Raw genomic sequence first — 24,361 nt, 5'->3', positions numbered from 1 at the left:
ATTCATTGAAAAAAGAAGTTTCCTGAGTTCAATGAAGACTATTTTTAATCAAAAAGTTTTGTACTGGATGTTTATAAACTGGAATGTATATGGCACAGCATCCTTATCTCAACCAATGGGCCCAACATTCAAAAATTTAAAAAGTTCATCTACTTCCACATTGTAAGCTACTGTAAGCAGTTGTAAACATGTACCTCTCCACATGCGTTACCTGAGGTATGTTTACATGTAAGCTATTATTTTTCAAATACATCACAGAAGTAATAAAATATATGATGTAATATACCAATAAAAAATATTAAGGTATACTGAATATGAAAAACTTTTTCAATTTACTTTGATGCCCATGAAGCAATTTCTGTGAGCATGGAAAGATAACAGCTCATGTACAAAAGATGCCTTATACTGTATATGATTTGTTTCTTGGATTATACAGTAAACTGCTAAACACTCAGAATAAATGTTTCACTGTGTACAAATTTACAGCATGTATGACCAAGACAAAAAATGCCACAGAATCAGGAATACAAAGGGTTATGCGTGAAACAATTTCTCATAGTTTTTGTGAATAAATATCATTTAATATAATTGAAGTTTAATTAATTTCAGTTAGTCCATTCTAATGCTTCTAATATTTCTAATGGTATCCAATGATTTAATCTATGAATTTAATAGACAGCATTTCCTGTATATGCAGAAAAGGCCTGATTTAATGAGGGTGTTTTTTTAACACAGACTAAAACTTTTCTCATTCTTTGGTACCATTTTAATAAAACAATTTTTTTATTGTAATTTTTAATTTGGCAAATAATGGGGAATTTGCGAATCCTCTCCTTTTTTTATGTTATCTAAAGAAAAAAAAAGATTGTATATATTAGGAGACATTAATACATACCATTACATAAAAGCAAGCCAAGCTTAATCCCAAACTAGAATTTTGAGTGAAACTGACAAAATAAGAACACTTGTGAAGTCCTGATGGAGTTGTACAGTCATTCAAAGGCAGCTCTGGAAATAGTAAGAAGTTCATCATGTGTGCTGCCTTGCACACACTCTGTCTATACACTCACCAACCACTTTATTAGGAACACCATACTAATCCTTACTAAATCCCCCCCCCCCCTGCTCTTTCAACATTATGTATTCTTTTTAGTATGGTTTCCAGTTGTTGGAAACATTCCTTTGAGATTCTGGTCCATGTCGACATGATTGCATAACAATTTTCTGCTGAACATTCAGGCTGTGAATCTCTTGTTTCACCATATCCTGAAGATGCTCCATCAGATTCAGGTCCAGTGACTAGGGAAGCCATTGAAGTACACTGAACTCATGTTCATGTTCATGTCACCAGTTTGAGATGACTTGTGCTTTGTGACATGGCCCATTATCATGCTGGAATTAGCCATTATAAGATAGGTAAATTCTGGCTATAAAGGGATGCACATGGTGAGCAACAATAGCAGATAGGCTGTGGCATTCAACTGATGTTTGATTGGTATTAAAGGGGCCCAATATGTGCCAATAAAATATTCCCCACACTATTACACCACCACCACCACCCGCCCGAACTGTTGACACAACGCAAGCTAGGTCTATGGATTCATGCTCTTGATGCCCAATTCTGACCGTACCGTCTGCATATCTCAGCAGAAATTGACATTAATCAGTCTAGGCAAAGTTTTTCCAGTCTTCAATTGTCCAGTCTCATTGAAACTGTGCTCACTGTAGCCTCAGATTCCTGTTCTTGGTTGACAGGCATGGAACCCGATGTTCTGCAGTTCTGCACTTCTGCAGTTGTAGCCCATCCTCCTCATGGTTCGCTGTGTTGTGTGTTCTGAGATACTTTACTGCTCACTACGGTTTTAAAAGTAGTTACCTGAATTACTGTAGCCTTCCTGTCAGCTCAAACCAGTCTTGATATTATTTTATGATTTTCTGCATTGCGCTGCTGACACATGATTGGCTGACTGGATAATTCCATGATTGAGCAGGTGTACAAATTCTAATAAAGGGGCTGGTGACTGTATATGAGTCTGTGTGTATGTTAGGACAGAAGCTGCCTAATCTCACGGTGAACCGAGCACAAGAATTCCAAGTACGAAGTTCCTCCATACAGGCCTTTATCCTCCACTAGGAGCTGGCGGAACAGCATCTCTGATCTGTCTTTCTGCTTCACAATCACCATCTATAAAAAGAAAGCACTGCTAAAGATCTGGAAGCATCTCAGTGGGTGCCCCAGTAAAATATGCAGCATTTTGACATTCTAGTGAATTAAATTTGATAACATTTTTAAAACAACCAAGCATTATTTTGTCAACCCCTAAAAATCTGCATGTTTCAGAACACAATGGCATTGCTCGTTTGATCTTGAAACACAGTGTAATTACGTGTACGAATAGCTAAAGGCACTGGGAGAGTTGTACCTTCATGGACTTGCACCGCTGCTGGGAGATGGCACAAATGATGGACTGAAGCTTCCCAGAGTGAGCGTTATCTAGTTCAGGCAATGTAGTCTGCAGATATATTAATATTAATATCAGTCAGTGATCAGCAGGTCAGCTTTACAGAAGTTCAATTTTTAGATGTTCAGTGCTCTGAAAATTGTGTAAAGTTTAAAAAATATATTTGATAATAAATATGACAATGGTTACTAGCTAATTCAATCAAAATATTAATTCCAGTTTTAATTGCATTGGGCTTTTCTGACCTGAATCATTTCAAACTCAATGCATTTCAACAATTAACCCAAATTTCACTGATAATGGTAAACACTGATTGCATGTGATTTTGTGTGTGATGCTGGTGTCTCTGACCGTGTCTGAACTGAGATGGGCCATGGAGGGCACATTGAAGAGGCTCTGGATGAGGTCAGGAGGGCAGGCCTGGCCCAGCCACAGGAACATAGACTGGCCATTCTCCAGCAAAAACACACCTGTATCACTCAAACGCTCCTCAGAGCAGCGCACTGCTGCCGGAATCGAATCACACGCCACGTCCATGGAGTGCTGACAGAGACAGAGTAGGAGCTCATGACCCAAGACACAAAATATTTCATTTAATAGTAACTTTTTAAACTAAGTTTAGGGGAGATACATACTGACCTACTATGTGTTATTTTTGCCCTGTCATTTTGATCTGACTAATTTAAATTTGCCTTTCAACAACCCTTTCTGCTTTACACTATGAGCAGTGCTGCATTCTGCCTTAGTAGGGCTGGAACAGTCCAAATAAACTATATTATTACATGTATCTCTAAGGGCAAAAAAGGCCTGATTTAATGAGGGTGTTTTTTTTAACACAGACTTTTTTAACACATGAGACATTTTTCTCATTCTTTGGTACCATTTTAATAAAATAATTTTTTTATTGTAATTTTCAATTTGGCAAATAATGGGGAATTTGAGAATCCTTTTCTATGTTATCTAAAGAAAAAAAAAAAGAGCCAAGCTTAATCCCAAACTAGAACTTTGGGTGAAACTGACAAAATAAGAACACTTGTGAAGTACTGATAGAGATGTACTGTATAGTCATTCAAAGGCAGCTCTGGAAATAGTAAGAAATTTATCATGTGTGCTGCCTTGCACACATTCTGTCTATACACTCACTTTCCCATATGCATTTGCGATTTACTCCTTGTTGAACCTAAACCTAAAGCCATTTATTTATGCAGGTAAAAACACAGAAATCGTACTCAGTTGCAGACCAAAATATCCAGTCTGAAACTGTGTAGTGAGTGGTGTCTGACCGCAGTGAGAAAGTGATTTGACTCTCAACTGAGCCAACTGCAGAAAGTGAACCAAAATAGAACATATTGTGGGTCGTGGGTGACATTGTTCTGTAGACGTGAACTATTACTTTGACCCACGAGATGAAAACTGAGCCAAAAGTCAGAAAAATGAGAGGTGTTATGGATATTTGGGCCGATGAACAAAACATTTATTTAGTCCTGGCTCTGTGTTCTCTGTTCCTGGGTGATTTATGCGATTTCAAATTTATTGGTCATAAATAAAGCAATGGCCAAAAGGTTGTTTTTTTTCCAATCGCCATTTTATGATCAATAAATGAAAGAGATTTATGAGTAAGGTTTTCAGCCTTAGATGTCCCTCAGCCAAAGGTTTTTTTGGTTTTTTTTGGTTCATTTACTTATGTGCATGAGCCATGTCACAAACCAAACAGCAAATAAACTATACATTTTGTTCTGGTTTGGACTAATAGATGGACTAACAGGTGTGAAATCAGCCCAACGAAACAGTATCAAATAAATGGTGTACATTTTAGTCTTTGGTTCCCTGTTTCTGCTTTCTGTCTTTATGTGTTCTCACCACTGGAATGAGCTGTGGGTATAGCAAGACCTGGCTCTCCTCCACTCCCATGGACATGATGCTGAGTCTATGGAAAGCCCTGTCATCTGTAGAGAGTTCAGTGCTGCCCACCAGAACTGGAGTCTTCATCAGGCTGTTCATGTACACCGGGAACACTTTCATAGCATCCGGCAGGATCAGCTGCACATGATAACATTATAAGGAAAAGAACGGGTCAGCTGACATATAAAGTCAAACTGGATAATGATCAGTAAAGTACAATAATGATACAACAATGACACAACTTTATACTGATAAATATGATGGCTAGTGTTGTTAATTTCCCAACTTTCAATAATTCTCTGTTTCACAACAACCACAAGTACATTATATAAACAGTGAGGCCCAACATGATGTTTGCAGTGCTAAATCAGGATAGTGAAGGCTGATCTCCATTACTGCTGATGATAAGGCAATAAGAAAGTTTTACTTCTCTGAGTACACGTGTGACTTGTCAGACCTGACTTGCAGCAGAAGGTGTAGCACAGTTCTTCCTATAGCACGCCAGCATATGAGCTGTCTGCCTCACCAAGATCTCCCTCACCGTCCGCACCGGCTGGCTTAGTATAGCATGGTATGCTAGACAACCAAAGACAAACACTTATAGCATGAAGACACAAATACATATACAAATGTTATTTCAATCTAATGTAATGTTAAGGGTTGATTTTCTGGTAATATGTAAGACTAATATTAAACAAAATCATTTCGTAATTAATGCATGTAAAATGGCTCTAGGTTTAGGTAGCTAAAAAATTTCTGACTTGAAAATCAGACTTCATGTTTTACCTGACTTGGCAAAGAAGTTGATGAGTGCATCAGTCTCACAGCTCTTGTAGAGCTCAGATAGCTGAGAGCTGCAGTTCAGACTGAGGTTGTGAACGCGCAGTCGCCTCTGTCCACTGACGGAGGTGTACAGCACAGCACACTGGAAAAGCAAGAGATACACACATAGTAGGGCAGAGCTGGCAAAACTATAACACACTCTTCTTCGCTAAATGCATACATGAAACTGAAACCTCATTACATGCACATACAAATACATCACTTCTCCTTGTCTGCCTGAAAAACAGTAGGATTCATCCAATCCTGCCAGATATTTGTGAAATTTTTTTTTTTGCCTTATACAGAAATAAAACCAGACATATTTTTCTGATATTATATTTCCTTATGTGTTCAAAAACCATGTGCAGTTGTGTACACTTATCTCTACACAAACTGTTTTCAGAGTTGTACACGCTGATTCTGTTTGCAAGATTGTGAGAAACTATGAGCGTGGCATGCATTGTAATTGTAACACCTCTTATAATTATACATAATCTTGTCTCAGAGGCTCTGAGACTGTTTAGAGCAGTGAAAGGTGGCAGCAATGAGACAGATATGATGCACACACTAATTTCTAACCTGGTCAAGAATGAACTGCAATTGATGCAGAGAGCATAAATACATAAAGCATAGTAACCATATACCATCCCATAGTGATCATGCGTACTGTGATATAACAAAAATGAAATAGAAAAAAATGAAAACAAAAATAAACAGCATCTTTATGAGCTCCGCATCATCACTTAATTACAATACATGTTTAAATGAGTGACTGTCCTGCATGCACTTCTCCTCATGTGCGTAATGGACATGCAGTGATCTCTTTAATTAATAATTCATATTTTTAAATTCATATTCATCACATCATTTAATATATTAACATTTTCCTAGTCACTCTCAGAGGCATATCACATAGAGTAGTGAATGCATGATGGTTTAATGTTGATTTTCCTGATGTGCATTTAATTTTACACTGTTTTTTGAGTGGTGTTACAATCGACCCATGCAATGTTACAGTCGTGCTGCTTTGCAGGTAGAGTTGCAGCAGGGGACTCCTTCTGGTTTCAGTTGAAAATGTACAGTAATATGGGGAAACTTGCACAAGGTAAAACAACTGAACGTGCATGAGGTTATGTAGGGAGTATACAGCCTGTAATTTAAATAATTAGTGAGTAAATAAATCATTGGGTAAATGCACTCAAACCAAAAAAAGTTTACAATTGTGCCAGCTCTCACCTACACGACTATTTAGCTGAACTGCACCTGAGTTTAAAATGAGTTTGCTTTTGATTTTTTTTTTTTTATATCTGCTAGGGGTGTAACAGTTCAACCAATTCAGTTCTCAGTTTTTCGGCCATGGTTTAGCTTTTCAGTTTAACTTGGGAAGATGTGGAATTTATTATTGTTATTCTCATTCTAATACTACTGCTACCACTACTACCACTACTACAACTATTACTGCTGCTGCTACTACTACGACGACGACGACGACGACTACTACTACTACTACTATTACTACTACTATTACTACTAGTACTACTACTAATAATAATAATAACAATAATAATAGTAAGGACCCCTGGTTCGATCCTGAGTTGTCCTGCAATGGACTGCCTTTCAATCCATGGTGTATTTCCACCTCATGTCCTGGGATTGGCTCCAGATTCACCACAACCCTGATCTGGATTATTATTATACTTACTGAAAATGAATGAATGAATGAATGTTGTTATTAATGTGATCTGCTTGGAATCCTTACCAGGCCCCTATCCAACACCATGAACCTCAGTGTTATTTTGGTTATTGTTTATGTGATCAGATAGAGAGTCTGGCACCAAACCTTACTGGAAGAGAGTACTGTGTCTGTGTTTTCACTTTTTAATGTGTAACATATTTGTTGCAGGACTTTCAAAGATGTACTGTTGTATTCTGCGTGATATTATTTAAGCATATTATTTAAGCATATTATTTCAACAGAAAATTGCAAACACAACATTGCAGCATTGGCTGCTCACCAGGCAGTTGTTAAATAGTTTTACTTGGTAAACACTATAAATAACAGTTTAAATTTCAGTGAGAAATAAAATGAATGATTTACAGAGTTTCAGATTATGACTATGTTATTATACTATGTTATTAACTTTACTGATACGAATTCTTTATCATAAATGGCTACTTGTTTTAGTTTAATGCTCAGGCGTATGATGATACAAAGGGGCCAGTGTCTGGTGGTGCATGTGCTGCACTGACCTGTATAAGTGCCCCAGCCTCCTCACTGAGTGTGTCATCATGCTTAAACTCCACTGTAACTGCTTTGTCACAGTCCACTGCAGCCATCTCCACATCTGTAGTTGTGTTCATATAGATGGCACCAAAGAAGTCTGTGGCCCTGAAACCTTAAGTATAGACAGTATACACAGAATCAGGTGTGTGATCTTGAAATCAAATAAGCTTACTTTATTACAAATTTCTTCCTTGTCATACACAGAGACAGTTGGTTCTCTGACTGTCCAATTTCTTCTTTTGTTGTTTGAGAGAGCCAGCTTTACCTGTGTTGGTTCGAACACGCATTATGGCATCAAATCCAATGGACTTCTCCACGTCTCGTCTCAGATCACTGAGGAAATGCTGACCATCTGTCTGAACCTGAAGGTTAAGATGAAGTTTTGAAGTTCATCACAAGTGGATGTCATTTCACACTACATAACAATTCTGATATACAATCACAGGAACATGAGTTTAGTAAAGTAAAAGCGTAACACCTTAGGGAATTTGAATGCGCTTATGCATGCAACTGTGCATGTGTTAATACACACCTGGAAGTTGCTATATTTGTAAACTGAGCCGCCAGTGTGTGTGGGAATGTCACCCATAGTGGCCAAGTCCACATACTGGTTAGGGAACAAGAAGAGGTCCACGCAGCATCCCTGGCTCACACACTCTTTAGTCAGCTGCTCATACACACCGCGCTGTGACTGAAACAGAGTCTGCAAATGCACATATTCACAAATTAGCCTTACATCCCAAATGTGCTCAAAATAATTTCTTTTGATAAACAGAGAAATAATGTACTACCTTTTCTTTCTCTGTGTTCACCAGCTTCCTGTCATCTCTGTTCTTCAGCTTCCCAGGTGCCTCTGCAGTTGGGAGGGAGGAGTGGAAGACGAAGAGCTTTCCACTGCATTCAGCAGCCTGAGGGTACAATGGGTTTGGGCTTGATCACTGACTTACACTTTAATGAAAGAGTGATTACTGAATAATTAATAATGCATCATACTTATGAAAGGCTTCAGGATTTAGTAAGTTATTACACACAGGACAGCCATTCAGAAACTACAGAGAAGGACTCAATAAATTGTTACTTTTCAAAGATACTGTGTTTTAAGACAAGTGTAATTTAGTTGAAGAAAACTAATAAACTATATAGTCACAATCAATAAAGCGTCTGCTGAGTCCAGTTTGGAGTCAGAGTAAGCTAGATCAAAGTGCACATATATTTGTTCTACCTTCAGTGCTTCCACTCCAGCTTGAATAACTGGAGCAAAAACAGTTTCACTCTCGTTTGTGTCAGCATACATGTCAGGGATCTGGCTCAACAGACTATGATAAAGGAAGAAAAGATATTATTAATTTATGTTTAATCCTTTTATTTCTACTTTTCTAAAAATTGCAAAACAATTATCAAGTTAATGTTTACAAAAAGATAACCAAATTACATTACATTGCAAACAGCACTGGATCATTTTTGGGTTACATTCATGCAACACGCTTAAGAAATCATGTCAGTACTAAATAAACATGGTAAACTTACTTGTTGATGACAGCTCGTGATTCCTGAAAGCTGACCAGGAATCCATCCAGAAGGGGCACAAACATATCTGCCACATCAGAGACCACCATCATCTGGGGCTGAGCTAGTGCACTCTTCACATTGTAGAAGTGCAGGATCTTGTTGTAGGTGACAAAGCCCACTCTGATGGCTGAGCTCTCAGCTCCCTCCTCTCTAAAAGGCAAGAGTCAGGAAACATTATTGTTATTGTTAAGGCTGAATGTTGGGCTGATGGCCAATATGTGTAGTTTACTAAATGAATGCCCAGAATATACACTCATAGAACACTTTATTAGGAACACTATACTAATACTGGGTAGGGCCTCCCTTTGCTCTCAAAACAGCCTCAATTCTTCGTGGCATCGATCCACATGATGTTGAAAACATTCCTTACTACTACTACTACTACTACCATTACTACTACTACTACTACTACTAACAATAATAATAATAATAATAATAATAATAATAATAATAATAGTAGTAGTAGTAGTAGTAGTAAGGACCCCTCTGTTCAATCCTGAGTTCTCCCTTGTCCATATGGGTTTCCTTTTGGTTCTCTGGTTTCCTCCTGGTTCTCTGGTTTCCTCCCACCTCCCAAAAACATGTCAGTATATCAGCTGGCTATCAGACACTGGTTTAGTTGACCTAGGTCTGAAAGACTGTGTGAATGTGTGTGCGCCTGTTGCCCTGCAATGGACTGCTTTCCAATCCATGGGGTATTTCCACATCATGTCCTGGGATAGGCTCCAGATTCACCACAACCCTGGCCAGGATTATTATTATTATACTAACTGAAGATGAATGTATGAATGAATGATTGACATGTTGACATAATTGCATCACATAATTCCTGGAGATGTTTCAGGTGCACTTTCATGCTGCAAATCTCCCATTCTACCACATTCCAAAAGTGTTCTGTTGGATTCAGATCTGGTGACTGGGAAGGCCACTGAAGAACAGTGAACTCATTGTCATGTTCATGAAACCAGTTTGAGACGACTATTGCTTTGTGACAGGGTGCATTATCATGCTGAAAGTAGCCATTAGAAGATGTGTAAATTGTGGCCATGAAGGGATTCACATGGTCATCAACAATACTCCAATAGGCTATGACATACAAGTGATAACTGATTGGTATTAACCGGCCCAAAGTGTGCCAAGGAAACATTCCCCACACCATTACATCACCTCCACCAGCCTGTAAAGGCAGGTTGGGTCCATGGATTCATGCTGTTGGTACCAAATTCTGCCCCTACCATCTGTGTACCTCAGCAGAAATTGAGATTCATCAACCAATTCATTTTTCTAGTCGTTTCTGCTTACCACAATTGTACAGAGTGGGTATCTGAGTTACTGTAGCCTTTCCGTCAGCTGGCCATTCTCCGTTGACTTCTCTCAACAAGGCTTTTCCATCAGCAGAACTGCCGCTCACTGGATGTTTTTTCTTTATTGCACAATTCTCAGTAAACTCTAGACTCTGTTGTGTGTGAAAAGCCCAGCAGATCAGTAATTATAGAACTACTCAAACCATACCATCTGGCACCAACAATCATGCCACGGTCAAAATCACTGAGATCACATTTTTTCCCCATTCTTACAGTTTATGGGAACATTACCCAAAGCTGCTGGCCCGTATCTGCATGATTTTATGCACTGCACTGCCGCCACACGATTGGCTGATTAAACAATTGAAAGAATGAGTAGGTGTACATGTGTTCCTAATAAAGTGCATTGTAAGTGTAAGTGTATTTGAGCTCTGTAAGACCACAGAATAAGACAAATGTAAGACAAATCCAAACTATTTCACAGATAAAACAGGGCAAACTTGAAGATGAGAGATGAGAGAAACATGTTCTCTTATACAGAGACTGGTTTAGAGAGCACTGTGTGTTTATAGTTCCAAGAGCCACTTCCTCAACATAAATAATTGTGAAAGCTGGTCAGCAGGGCCAAAAATACATTCCCAGGGCTAAAACAGCATTTTGAAAAGAAAGGGGCCAACAAAATTGATTGATTTTATTTCGGATGTACAATTCTTGACTCTTGACTCTAGCTGGACCATTAGGACAGCAGCACCAGAAAGATATGTGAAGTGACAAAACAAGCTTGTTTATGGGTTTAAATGCCTTGACCCTGCCAGAAAATTTGAATAATGGTGGGTCAAGGGTTTGTGTAAAAACACAGCTATAGAGGAAAAGAGGGGATTTTTAAAAGCAAAAAAAAAGTGAGAAAGGGAAGGCAATAAAAATTGCTCTTATCATTTCTACCTTATCATTTAGCTGACTGAGAAACTACAGAGAGCAAAAGTCAAAAGTTCACACAAGCTCCAACTAGACAGAAAAAAGTAAAATGGCGCACAATGTTGCCTGCTTACAAAATGATGCTGAATAGACTATATCTATTCACAGCAGAAATTCAGTTGATTACATTTTATTTTTTGGGCTACATTTCCAAACGCATGCTAACACTATTAAATTCTGGATTAAATAAAAAGCTACAAAGCTCTAATTCTGTGAGAATACATCCTTTGCACATGACTGTAATTCACCAAGTGCACATTTTTATGTGAACTGAATTTAATATGTGAGGCAAACAAGTACTGGTACCTACAGAGAAAAACTACATTCGCACTTTGCAGAGAAGTGACCTGTATCTGGGTTTTGTAGACTTCTTTAGGATAACAATTCTAAAATGGTGTGATGGCTTGAATAACTCAGGGCCTACAGGCAAACTCTGCCATTACCCATACAATGAATAGAATCAAAACAATCTTGGGTCCTGATGAAAAATGAAGAAAAATTAAAAATGCTGATGTAAAACTGCAGCAGGGTCAGCTATCAACTGCTTCGCCTTTGAACCTTCCTTACTATGGGAGCTCACAGTGTGGTAAGTTGAGCCATAAAAAGCGTTGGGTGTCCAATGTGTTTTTCATTAAATGCATGCACTCTAGTGAGCAAAGCCAGGAACAGAGGGGAGAAATCAGATTTAATACTGCAGGCTTATTTGGAGTGCACTTCCAGCATGCTTTTGAGGTGAGGTCAGTTTTCCAAACAAACATGGACATACCCACAGGGGCTGGTGGAGAAGGAGAAAGGAGTTTTACAGGAGACATACATGTGAACTACTAGGTGGTAAATCAAAATCCTGTCTTTTTGCATGCCAAAACATTTAGTACATACAAGAGCATTGTGCTCCATGAACATTTCAAAGAGTTGGCCTTTCTTGTTCAGCCCCCACAAAAATCATGTAGCCAGAAATTTTCAAATGATGAGATACAGCAGTACTTGGCTTGGTGGAGTTTTGTTGTTTCGCTTTTCTTCAATCTCATTTTACTGACCATATTTGGCATGGAATTGGAGGCCTTTTTCGGGTGCAATGAGCTGCTTTCTGAGCTGAGGGCAGTTAAGACGTGAACGTGCTGCACCTGAGATATACAGTCCTGCCAAACATTTGTTGCCAAAATTACATGCTGATACACATCATTGCATAAACAGTGCCAGAGTGGTATTACAAGAACAGATCCCTGATAGTTACGTTTGAGTGATGAACAGACTTCAACAGTGTATATTAGGAGTTCTTGGGGGAATAAGGAAAAACATGTTGTACGGCTAATCAATATCAGCCACTGCTTCTAAGTGCCTCCTTACATTATATTCCAAAACTACAGGCAGAAAATGACACTTTTATTAATTATGGCAATAATTATGTTTAAAAATTGATTTAAACTGGTAGCTTTATATGCAGTGGTATACCTGATTTATATTACAGCCTTTGTAAAATGTCCTGAAGAAAATGAAGTTAAAAAATTTTGGACAAATGTCAGTTAAAAGTAGCATTTTAACTTACTTTGGAAGTCGTTCCAGCAGTGACTTCAGTTCCTCACATATAAGTTTGACAAGTCCACTCTTTATGTTGTTGTAGGAGACATCGATCATGAAGATATAAGCAGGAGGATTGGGAGGCTTATTGTTCTGAGAAATAGAACAAGAAAAAATTACTTACCATGGCTTAACTATGTCAAATTACTGTATATAATACTGTATATTAACTACATGTTGATTTGACTGACAATACCATTGGGGCATCTTAATTCTGAAATGGATGTTTCAGAACTTTAAAACAGCCAAAATTAACTATTATGTCCAATATAATCACATGGACACCAATAAAATGATCATAGCTGATGCATCCCAACATCTACTGTATATTATTATAAAATGTAGGACGAAGTGCTCACTGTTTTACTTTCTGGGTACCAGTGTGCAGTATAAGCTCATCCAAGGTAATTCTAAGCACAGATGCTAAAAATTTTAATTACCAACTTTACGCATCAATTACTAAATTAATAACATGGTCTACTAAGTGAAAACAAACACAATCTGCTTAAAGTATTGACAAAACAAACAATTCTACTTGTTCTTGCCAATACTAAATTCACATTGTAAATGTTCACAGCTTAGATTCCGGTTAAAAAGATGAGATGGTAATCGTGGGTTGGAGATTCTTGTTGCATGAAGGTGCATGAAGACAACACATGCTTTCCTGGGTGTTCACCAACTCATAACAAAACAGATTATCTACAAATGAAGGAAATTCAATATTGTTACTGATCTCCACAGGCGTGGACATCCTGCGAAAATTACACCAAGAGCACAACGCACAGTGCTGAAGGAGGTGAAAAGCGCAACACGAAAAGACCTGCGGAAATCACATGTCCACTATAAAAAACGCTGAATGGTGTTAATAGAAGAAAACGACTGGTCTTCCAAAAAAATACTGCACATCTCAAATTCAAATTCAGAAAAGAACCTAGTTGTTCCACAGCATTTCTGGTACAATGTTCTGTGGAGAGATGAGTCAAAAGTTGAACTTTTGGCAGAAATGCACAGCACTTTCTCTCACATGTACTGAGGGGAAAAAAAAAAACCCACCAAAGCCTCATCCCATCTGTGATGCAAGGTGGAGAAAGCAACATGGTTTGGAGCTGTCTCAGGGCCTGGACAGCTTATAGTCATTAAGAAAACAATGAATTAAAACCTGTTGCAGTCATTTTTCAGTAGAATGTCAAGACAGCAGTCAATTTTTGGAATAGCCAACTCAGAGTCCAGACCTTAACCTAACTGAGAGGCTGTTCATGCAAATCTCAAAAATACTGATGAACTGAAGATGTTTTGTAGGGATTAATGCTCTACAGTTCTTTATTGTCATTGTGCATGTCTGATCAGTAGATACAAAAATGTAAGGTGGAAGTTATTGCTGCTAAAGGAGGTTCTACCACTTTTTAAATACAAGGGTTCTTATACTTTTTCTAGCCTGGATTGTGAATGAGGTATCAATGTGTATTATTAGTTTAGGCAGATTGCGTCTGTCTACTACCTAAAGCTCAAACCACATTTTATGAGTAATTAATGCAAAAATTCCGATAAATCCAAAAGGTTAAAAACATCTTGTTGCAACTGTATTAATAAACAGCAGACAGAGAAAGTTAGGTGACAATAATGGTCAGCCTGTCAATACAAGGGACAAACCCGAAAAAACGTGACTAGGTGCCTTGTGAATTTTGGTTTTTTTTTCCCTGCTCATTTTGCAAGTGAATTTGATTCAGTTAGCACTTTCACAATTGACAGAAGTGCCGCAAAGATGTTACACAATGCAATAGGTAAATAAAAGGGAAAAGGTTTAGTGACACTGTATGCAGGTCTACTCTTATGGGCAAGCCATTCACCTAAGTCCACTTAAGGCATCAACTTCTAGAAGTTATACTTTGTGTATTTCCCACTGCATAGGGCCACTGTGTAATGTACCACAATATCTTATTATGGTGCCTTCTTTTTGAATCTGTTGTCTTCAGCCTGCTGCAGTGTTTCAGCAAATGAGAAATGCAATGTGACTGCCAAGAAATGTAGTTCCATTAGTAGTTCGTAGAAATGTAGTTCGTTTCCTGGGGCATACTGTACCCTTGTACTGAAAAATATTATGTTATCCACATAATATTAAAACTATTTAATTCTACATTGTTGAAGCTGAATGGTTTAGCAAGATCTACCAAGTGTGATTGTTGTAAATTGTTATATTGTTCAAACATGTTTTAAATAACACCACTTTATGTTAACATAAATACTCAAGAATGATCTCATTTTCAAATGCAAAGTACATTTTTCCACAAATGAAACCTCAGTGATCAATGTATAATGTATTTTTGAGAAGGAGCTGTGAATAGAGCATTACTCTGCAGTAATCCAGCGTAGCAGCAAACTCATAAGAACCCAGGGACAGCTCTGGTCTTTCATATACATCCACTCTTCGGCCCATATGGTCCAGGTGCTGGAAATACTGGACAGGAACTAAGGAGGCATACATTATTATTTCTTTTTTTCTCAAAAGTAATAACTGCATGGGAAAATATATTTGTTGGTTGCTGACCTTGCTGCTAAGTCAAAAAAGCTTTAAAACCAACAGTGAAGTATGCCTGTGGTACTGACCCTCGTTAACACAATTGCAGAAGCCACACTGGAAGCGCCTTCCACCGTCAATGAAGAGCATAAAGGGGCACATGTAGGCCTTACAGCGGTTACAGCGTATGGGTCCTGTCTCACCATGATTTACTATGTATAGAGGAGTCTGATGTAAACAGAATCAAGACAAGACAAAGGAGATGGTTATCATTTTGATCTGTAACACAGACCTTCAGGTGCTTAGGTTTATATAAAGACCCCACACATTTATGGTTCTCTTAACTGGTAAATAAATCAGTAGCTTAAAGAAACACATGCAGAACTAAGTGGAATGACATCCTCTCTGTGTAGTAATAAGAAGCCAAGTTGTAAATTAAACTAGTATGCTTTAAGAGAAAAGGCTTCACCCAGTGTAACACTATATATGTTGTATAATTTACATTTAGCAGCGATACCTAATGATAAATATTTAATGATAAAATTATCATATTTGTAATATGGCCACTTGCTAACACTAGTCAATTAGGAGGCCTGGAACCTTTTTTATCTTACATGTTACCCAGAGATTGAACTTTAAACTAATTAGCCTCTTGTGAAAGTATACACTAACATTACCTAAAAAGGACCTACAGCAATAGTGCTGTCACAGACAGAAAGGTGAGACTGACTTAAGATTCCTGGACCACACAACACTCGCAGACCTCAGCAATCAGGAGTTTAAATGAAACATATTATCATTTATCACATACAAGACATCATAAAATAATGTATTTGATGTGAAGTTATTATCTAGAACACAGCTATCATATGTACAGTTACAAGTTACTTTATTATTTAACTTCAGTATTAACAATTGCCTATTGATGACACACAACTTTGTTTTGGCTATGTGTAATAACATACTACTTTAACTTAAAAGATAAGGACAACTGACAATGATCTAGCATACATACCTCATTTTTGGGCACTGTGGCAAAAGGTTTGATGACGGCCGCCAGAGGCACTTGCCACTGCTTGGCAAGGTCAGAGGTACAGGGAAATGAGTAGGTAGTGCAACGAATGAACCTTGGGCTAGCATTTCCTGAAACAACAATAAACAATTTGGCTAAGAAATAACTTCTTTTTTTTATTCTACTAGGAAGAGATTCATTCTAGTTTATTTACAGTCAGGTCCATAAATATTGGGACAGTGACACAGTTTTGGTAATTTTGCCTCTGTACACCACCACAGTGGATTTGAAATGAAGCAGTCAAGATGTTACTGAAGCATAGACTTTCAGCTTTAATTCAAGGGGTTTAACAAAAATATTGCATTAACCGTTTAGGAATTACAGCCATTTTTTTACAGAGTTCCTCCATTTTCACAGGCTCAAAAGTAATGGAACAATTGACTGATAAGCAGTTTCATGGCCAGCTGTGGCCTGTTTCCTCCTTATATCATGATAAATTAAGGAGATAAAAGGTCTGGAGCTGATTCCAAGTGTTGAATTTGCATTTGGTAGCTGTTCATGGGAACTCTCAATATGCCGTCCAAAGAGGTGTTGATGCAAGTGAACGAGGCCATCATTAGGCTGAAAAACCAAAACAGACCTATCAGAGAGATAGCAGAAATTTTAGGAGGGCCAAATCAACAATTTGGTACATTCTTAAAAAGAACTGGCGAGCTCAGCAACACCAAAAGGCCTGGGAGACCGCAGAAAACAACTAAAGTGGATGATTGCAGAATTCTTTTCTTACTGAAGAACAACCCCTTCACAACATCTAGCCAAGTCAAGAACACTCTGGAGGAGGTAGGCCTATCATTGTCAAAGTCTACAATCAAGAGCCACCTTCATGAATGTAAATACAGACGGTTTACCTCAAGATGCAAACCGCTGGTAACACTCAAGAACACAAAGGCCAGATTAGACTTTGCTAAAAAACCTCTAAAAAAAGCCTGACCAGTTCTGATGCAAGATTATCTTGTACCAGAATGATGGGAAGAGAAAAGTATGGAGAAGGAAAGGAAGGGCTCATGATCCAAAGCATACCACATCATCCGTCAAACATGTGGAGGCAGTGTTATGGCATGGGCATGTTTGGCTGCCAATGGAACTGGGTCACTGGGGTTTATTGATAATGTGACTGTTGATAGAAGTAGCAGGATGAATTCTGAAGTGTACAGAGCTATACTTTCTGCTCAGATTCAGTCAAATGCTGCAAAACTGATAGGACAGCGCTTCACAGTACAGATGGATAACAACCCAAAACATACTGTGAAAGCAGCCCAAGAGCTTGGAAATTAAATGTTCTTAAATGGCCGAGTCAGTCACCTGACCTCAACCCAACTGAGCTGCTTTTCACTTACTGAAGACAAATCTGAAGGCAGAATGACCCACAAACAAGCAGCAACTGAAGATGGCTGCAGTAAAGACCTGGCGAATCATCTTAAGGGAGGAAACTCAGCATTTGGTGATCTCCATGGGGTCCAGACTTCAGGTAGTCATTGACTGCAAAGTATTTACCTCCAAGTAATAAAAATAATCCTAATATTTATGATTATATTAGTTTGTCCCATTACTTTTGAGCCTGTGAAAATGGAGGAACTCTGTAAAAAATGGCTGTAATTCCTAAACGGTTAATGCAATATTTTTGTTAAACCCCTTGAATTAAAGCTGAAAGTCTACACTTCAGTCACATCTTGACTGCTTCATTTCAAATCCACTGTGGTGGTGTACAGAGGCAAAATTACCAAAACTGTGTCACTGTCCCAATATTTATGGACCTGACTGTATTTGTTGCATCACTCAATGATAGACCCCTCAACTTGTATTCCTGTACCACAGTCAAGGTTTAATGGTATTCTTAGATCCTGGATTGTTTGTACAAGTGTAAAGAAATGTTTTTCATTGGAGACCACAAAGCACTTCAGTAAGTCATTCGGGAAAAGGGCATCTGCTAAATGCTGTAAAAGTGAATGCAAACATAAGTCAGTTACTTTGTCACAGAACTCACCTTGATCCTGAACAGTGAAGTTGGTCGTGACTAGGGGCGGCACTTGACCCCTCATATTCGTGGTGTAGACCTGACCACCTCTCTTAGCCTGGTCACTTTCAATCACTTGTATCTATACAGTGAAAAGTAATGACATTTTAGGGAAACAGAGTGCAATTTCAGGTAACCTAAAAAAATTTAACCTAATTTACTAAAACTATAAACAGCATATCATCTTACCACCATCATCAATACAGAAGAGCACTTACACACTCTGTACAGATAGATGTCAGCCAACAAAGTTTTAAAATGTTGAAATGGCATAATAACATATATTAATAGCAAGACATTTAGACATCAGAACAAAACTGACTGAATGAATTAGCAATTGTTTCCCCACTGAAAGATCAGTCGACTGAAGAAACAAGATGAGGCTTGTGTTTAAACACTGCAAGTGACTGTTACTGATGTGGGAGACTGATGTGGATGATGCTGATAAGCACAGTGAGGCAGGTAGGGCATCTTTCAGTGGAACTGGAATGAAATTTTTAAATGCAATATACTCCATTTTCACTTTTGGGACAACCCTGTTTTAAAATGCTATAACTTTACATCTAGTTGAGATATGTAAAAAAAAAAAAAAAAAGGTAAACATATTTCAGTTCAGGAAAACCTGCAATTTTCAGGACTATATAAAGTAGAAAATGTTATAATTTGACATTGTGAAGACATTGTTTTTCCAGGCCAATACACATTTAAATTCTCCGCCCCATCTTGATTCAGTGACCGTGGTATTTAACTGAGAATTTTAATGGCTTGTTTTTTATAGCGTAATAGTCTAATACACTACTACAGCTCCCTTCGTTAGCAGTACCTGATCTTTGAGCACAATATGTATTGTTAGTGGTAGGCTGTTGAATAAGGCCGAATTAGACAATCATTTTATAACTACATAATAATAATAGTTGTTGTTATTATTATTATTATTATTATTATATAAGGTAATGATAAGATTTATTTTCCTCCACATTATATATATATATATATATATATATATATATATATATATATATATATATATATATATATATATATTTTTTCCAAGTAGATAACCCAAATAACCCAATCGACACCCCTGATGGTGCTCATTTGCAAATTTGGTAATTTTTGAGTATTTATTTGTTTACACATGTCACATCCTGGGACTGTTACAGTTTTTATTGTACAAGTAAGTTCTTATCAATCAGTACTTACTGTGCTAGGTATGGAGTCTGGATCGAGTTTCTTCTGAGGGGGTCCAGCCATGTTGGCAGCTCCTCCAGGGAAACCTCCTGGAAAAGCGCCTGGCTGAGGCCCTGTCATCGGTGACCCGGGCATCTGTCCTCCATATAATCCTATAACCACAAAGACATGTAAGGTACAAACTGCCTCAGCTCAGGGTGCATATGATTCAAGAGCATGTTTCACATCAATATGAAATGACTGTTTTAAAACAAAATGCCAAACCTCCTTTTACCTGGCTGCTGAGGAGGAAATCCCTGAGGTGCTGGTGGCTGTTGGAATCCAGCTCCACTCAGTGGAGGAGGGTGAGGCCGTGAATTAGACAATCCCATTGGCGGAGGCCCTGCTGCACTCATGGGTGGACTAGCTGCCATTGGTGGACATGTACCCATCGAGAGAGGCTGAGTGCCTGGAGGAGACATGGGTGGATGTCCCATTGTTGGTGGTGGAGACATTTGGAACGGCTGTGGTGCTGCTAAAGACTGAGGAGATTGCACAGGGCTTTGGGCTAGATAAAACAACGAAAAGAGAACAAGTCAGAGGAAATAGCAAATTTAGTCACAAACAAAGCTTTATATTAAGAAAGAGAACTGCTTAACCTGAACTTACCATATCCATCAATGTTCATAGCACTCATCTGATTGGCTATTTGTTGGGTTGGAGGCATGGCCGGAGCCATGCTGTGGTATGGTCTTTGAGGGGGTTGTCCATAGGGAGACATGGCAGGTGCAGAGACTGCTGGAGTGGGAGGGAACCTATAATAAAAAAAAGTGAAAAGACTCAGTTTCAACTGCAAAATTTTACAAAATTCAAAAAAAATCTTTAATTCAACAATGGGCAAAGAAAGTTACTTCTGTGGGTGTGCGCCATTTTGTTGAATAGGAGATCCATATTGGCTAGACACAGGTGGTGGAGGCATCCCAGAAGGAGAGGAGGCAGCTGGTTTGAGCATACCTGAAACATAACATTTACAGGATTGTAATAAGCAGCCAGTAATCAGTGACTGGGCTATTTAAACACAAACAGCATATTATACTCCTAAAGAGTAAAAGTTCACATTTCACACTGTCTCTAATTGAAGCTCCTTACACTAATATTGCACATGCAATTGTGCAAGGACAAAAGATCTGGACAAATGGCCCAAATGGCAAGAGGTAATACTACAACTGCCTTTCACAAATGTATAGATAATTACACCAAGTTCACCATTAATCACCAATTCAGAACAGCAACTCAGAGTCATAAGCTTAAATACAGATTTGTATTAAAATATCTAGTCACCAGAGCCAGAGTGTGCATCTGAACAGCATACAAGAGAAGATTTATTCTTGTCAAAAATGAAACAAAAGTAAAAATAGAAAGTGAAAGGAATTTCACTGTACCTGTTGGTTGTGGAGGAAAGGACTGTGGTGGAGCTCCATAGTGCCCATAATGGGATTGTGGAGGGGGAGCCCCGAATGCAGTGGGGTATCCCCCCATTCCCGCCTGGGCCTGCGAGTACGGAGGCGTAGCAACATAACCCTGCTGGCTCATCCTGTTACACGTATTTCATTCCACAAATAAAGAAGAACAGCAATCTGTTGAGTTAATATAAATGAAGCTTTCAAAAGTATTGTAACACCAACCATGATAGCGTCCTTATACAGTATAACTCTTCCTATTACGTCAACATTTATGCCTCCACCTTTAGTGGTGACGGCCTCCCTAGGTTGCAATGCAATGCTTAAATTGCTTCAGCTTAGGTAAATAACAGTTTATTCAATCTGTAATATGAAATTACAGCCTACTGCAGCTTGGTTCATGCCATATTGCATGGCAACACATGATCTTGTGTAAGATGGACCTTTCCCAATGAACTATTCTGAGATAATGAGAGTGATAAAACACAGAGTGATCTCATTCTGTTTGTGTGTGTGTGTGTGTGTGTGTGTGTGTGTGTGTGGTTATAGATCCAATACTGTAAGGATACATGGCTAACAAAATAAAGGCTAGAGTAACCTGTAAACTCCATATTTGCCTTGGCTAAATGTAAAGCTTCAGTAGGAGATATACTTTTTAAGTTCTTTGGTCATATGATGAATTCTCTGACCTGTGACATTGTCCTGTTCAGATGTTTAACACCTTAAAATGTTTGCTATCTCTTAATTAAAGTCAAGTATGAGGCTAAATGAAGCAGTAATTGTAAAGAAATAACTGCTCAGTGATGGGTAATAGATGGGTTCATGCTATAGGAGGCTGAAACAGTGCTTTCCCTCCCCACAGCTGCCACGTCAAAGATGAGTGTTAAGCATGTTTTAAACAATAACAATACGTGTTTTAAAAAAACACGACACACCAGTGTTCATGAAAAAGCACTTAGCATCAGTTTAGCCGCCTACATGTGAGGACTTGACGCTTTCTAAACGCTGTTTAATGTTTGTCGGTAGCTCCAGAGTTGCTGTACATCTCCTGAGCTAACTGACACAGACGGAACTCACGGACGCCCCAAACTTTCCTGTTGGCTTAAGTCGATTTAAACACGACTAACAAAACATATGTACAACATTATACTCTGCTTTATAAGACGTCCGAGATGTCTGGGCACTAATACAACAAAAAAAACAAAGAGAAATTACCTGTAAGGTAGAGATGACGCCGAGCGTGCTGCCTACTGAGAACGCAGACGAGCCTAACGAGAGTGCCACGTCAAACTCCCGGCACCGGCCTCGGGTATTTTGCTGCTTCTGCGCATGCGCACAATGGTGGGAACCGCTACACGTCAGCAAAGATGCACGAATACAGACGTGCGCAGAGAAATCCTGTGCTCTGACTGTGTTTATGCGAGCAGAGCACACGAAGATCAGCTCTTCCGCACATGCAGAATATAAAATAAGAATGCATTTACTTATAAGGAAATATGAACGTATCTAACCTCCTCACTTCTGAAGCCTGGGTTGAGCAGCTTCTTCAAACACTGAGTATGAAACACCATCTGAAAAAGAAAAATAACACCAGCTATGTGACTGTAACAAAAAGAACTGATGGAGTATATAGATAAAGCTCAAGACAACAAAATTAACCAGCAAATACAAAACAATCTATCTATCTATCTATCTATCTATCTGTCTGTCGGTCTGTCTATCTGTCTGTGCTGTGTGTGAGTTTCTTCACATCTTCTCTCTGTCAGTGTGGGTTTCCACTGGGTTCTCCAGTCTTCTCCCACCTTCCAAACACAAGCCAGTAGGTGGGTTGGCTAAGATAAATTTCCTCTCCATGTGAATGAGTGTGTGCATGGTGCTCTGTGATGGACCGGCGTCCCACATCAGCGATTACTGAAAGTGAGATTGTATATACAGTGGATATAAAAAGTCTACAAACCCCTGTTAAAATGGAAAGTTTTCCTGATGAAAAAAATGAAACCAAGATAAATCATGTCAGAGCTTTTTCCTTTTTTAAAAAACAATCAGAACCATTTTAAGGGAAAATAGAAAAAATCAAACAGTTACAATAACCTTGTTGCATAAGTGTGCATGCCGTTTTATAACTGGGGATGTGGATGTGTTCAGAATGATCACATTCAACCTCATGTTCAGAAGTAATTATCATACAGCTGTCATGAATGAAATTATTCTTATTTACCCCAAATAGAGACCAGCTGTTTCTGTAATAATTTCTTGACATCTTCTTGGTTTCATCTGACTGCTGAAGCCATGGTCCACAAAGAGACGCCAAATCCTGTACAGGGTCTCACTGTCGAAAAATATCGATCAGGAGAGGGGTATAAAAAATTTCCAAAACACTATATGTACCATGGAACACTGCGAGGACCATCATCAACATGTGGAGAAAATGGGGCACCACAGTGACATCACTAAGAACAGGATATCCCTCCAAAATTTCAAAAGGACAAGACAAAAACTTACCAGGGAGGCTGCCAAGAGTATGTAACAACAATCTCTCATATTCTTCACATGTATGGGCTATGGGGTAGGGTGGCTAGACGGAAGCCCTTTCTCACAAAAAACATCCAAGCTCAATCAACCCAAACCATGTGGCAAAATGTGTTATGGTCTGATGAGACCAATTCAAAAAGGTATAATAATTCCATAATTCCAAAAGGTATGTTTGATGCAAAAAAAAAAGCACATCACCAAAAGAACACCACACCCAAGGTGAAGCATGGTGGTGGCAGCATTATGCTTTATGGCAGCTTTTTTCAGTCAGAACTGGGGCTTTTATCAAGGTGGAGGGAAACACGAATAGCTACAAATACCAGTCGATTTTAGTCCAAAACCTTCAGGTGTCTGCTAGTAAGCTGAAGATAAAAAGGAATTTCCCCTTTCAGCATGACAATGACCCAAAGCATACATCCAAATCAACAAAGGAATGGCTTAACCAAAGGAAGATCAACGTTTCTGAATGGCCTAGCAAGAGCCCAGACCTGAATCCAACTAAAAATCTATGGGGTGACTTGAAGCTGGCTGTGCACAGGAGATGCTCTTACAATTTGATGGATCTAGAATGTTTTTGCAAGAACGACTGAGAAAATATTGCTAAGTCAAAATGTGCCACGCTGATAGATTCTTACCCAAAAAGACTGCATGGTGTAATAAAATCAAAAGGTGCTTCAACAAAGTATTAGTTTAGGCGTGAGC

General features: G+C 38.6%; 1 protein-coding gene across 2 annotated transcripts; it reads right to left on the bottom strand.

Annotated features, from left to right (window-relative positions):
• Positions 1 to 18: 18 nt before the first annotated feature.
• Positions 19 to 22,489, bottom strand: sec24d (SEC24 homolog D, COPII coat complex component). Of its 2 annotated transcripts, none has more exons than XM_034304071.2 (23): positions 22,343 to 22,489; positions 21,110 to 21,261; positions 20,579 to 20,681; positions 20,337 to 20,482; positions 19,963 to 20,235; positions 19,701 to 19,840; positions 18,468 to 18,579; positions 16,427 to 16,554; positions 15,501 to 15,639; positions 15,247 to 15,362; positions 12,865 to 12,989; positions 8,998 to 9,189; positions 8,693 to 8,786; positions 8,262 to 8,378; positions 8,003 to 8,173; positions 7,736 to 7,832; positions 7,437 to 7,582; positions 5,151 to 5,289; positions 4,822 to 4,940; positions 4,323 to 4,502; positions 2,814 to 3,005; positions 2,424 to 2,513; positions 19 to 2,185 (listed from the first exon to the last, which is right to left on the bottom strand). In XM_034304071.2, exons 2-23 carry the CDS (start codon positions 21,258 to 21,260, stop codon positions 2,045 to 2,047), a joined length of 3,111 nt encoding a protein of 1,036 aa, XP_034159962.2. In that variant the 5' UTR covers position 21,261; positions 22,343 to 22,489; the 3' UTR covers positions 19 to 2,044. The 2 variants fall into 2 exon arrangements, with proteins under 2 accessions (XP_034159962.2, XP_053089422.1); XM_053233447.1 differs by having other exon boundaries at positions 21,110 to 21,304; positions 22,343 to 22,454.
• Between the last annotated feature and the right edge of the window lie 1,872 nt (positions 22,490 to 24,361).

Source organism: Pangasianodon hypophthalmus, chromosome 4, assembly GCF_027358585.1.
Source record: "Pangasianodon hypophthalmus isolate fPanHyp1 chromosome 4, fPanHyp1.pri, whole genome shotgun sequence".
NCBI lineage: Eukaryota > Metazoa > Chordata > Actinopteri > Siluriformes > Pangasiidae > Pangasianodon > Pangasianodon hypophthalmus.
Note: the sequence above shows the minus strand (reverse complement) of the source record. Positions and strands in the feature narration are given on the sequence as shown.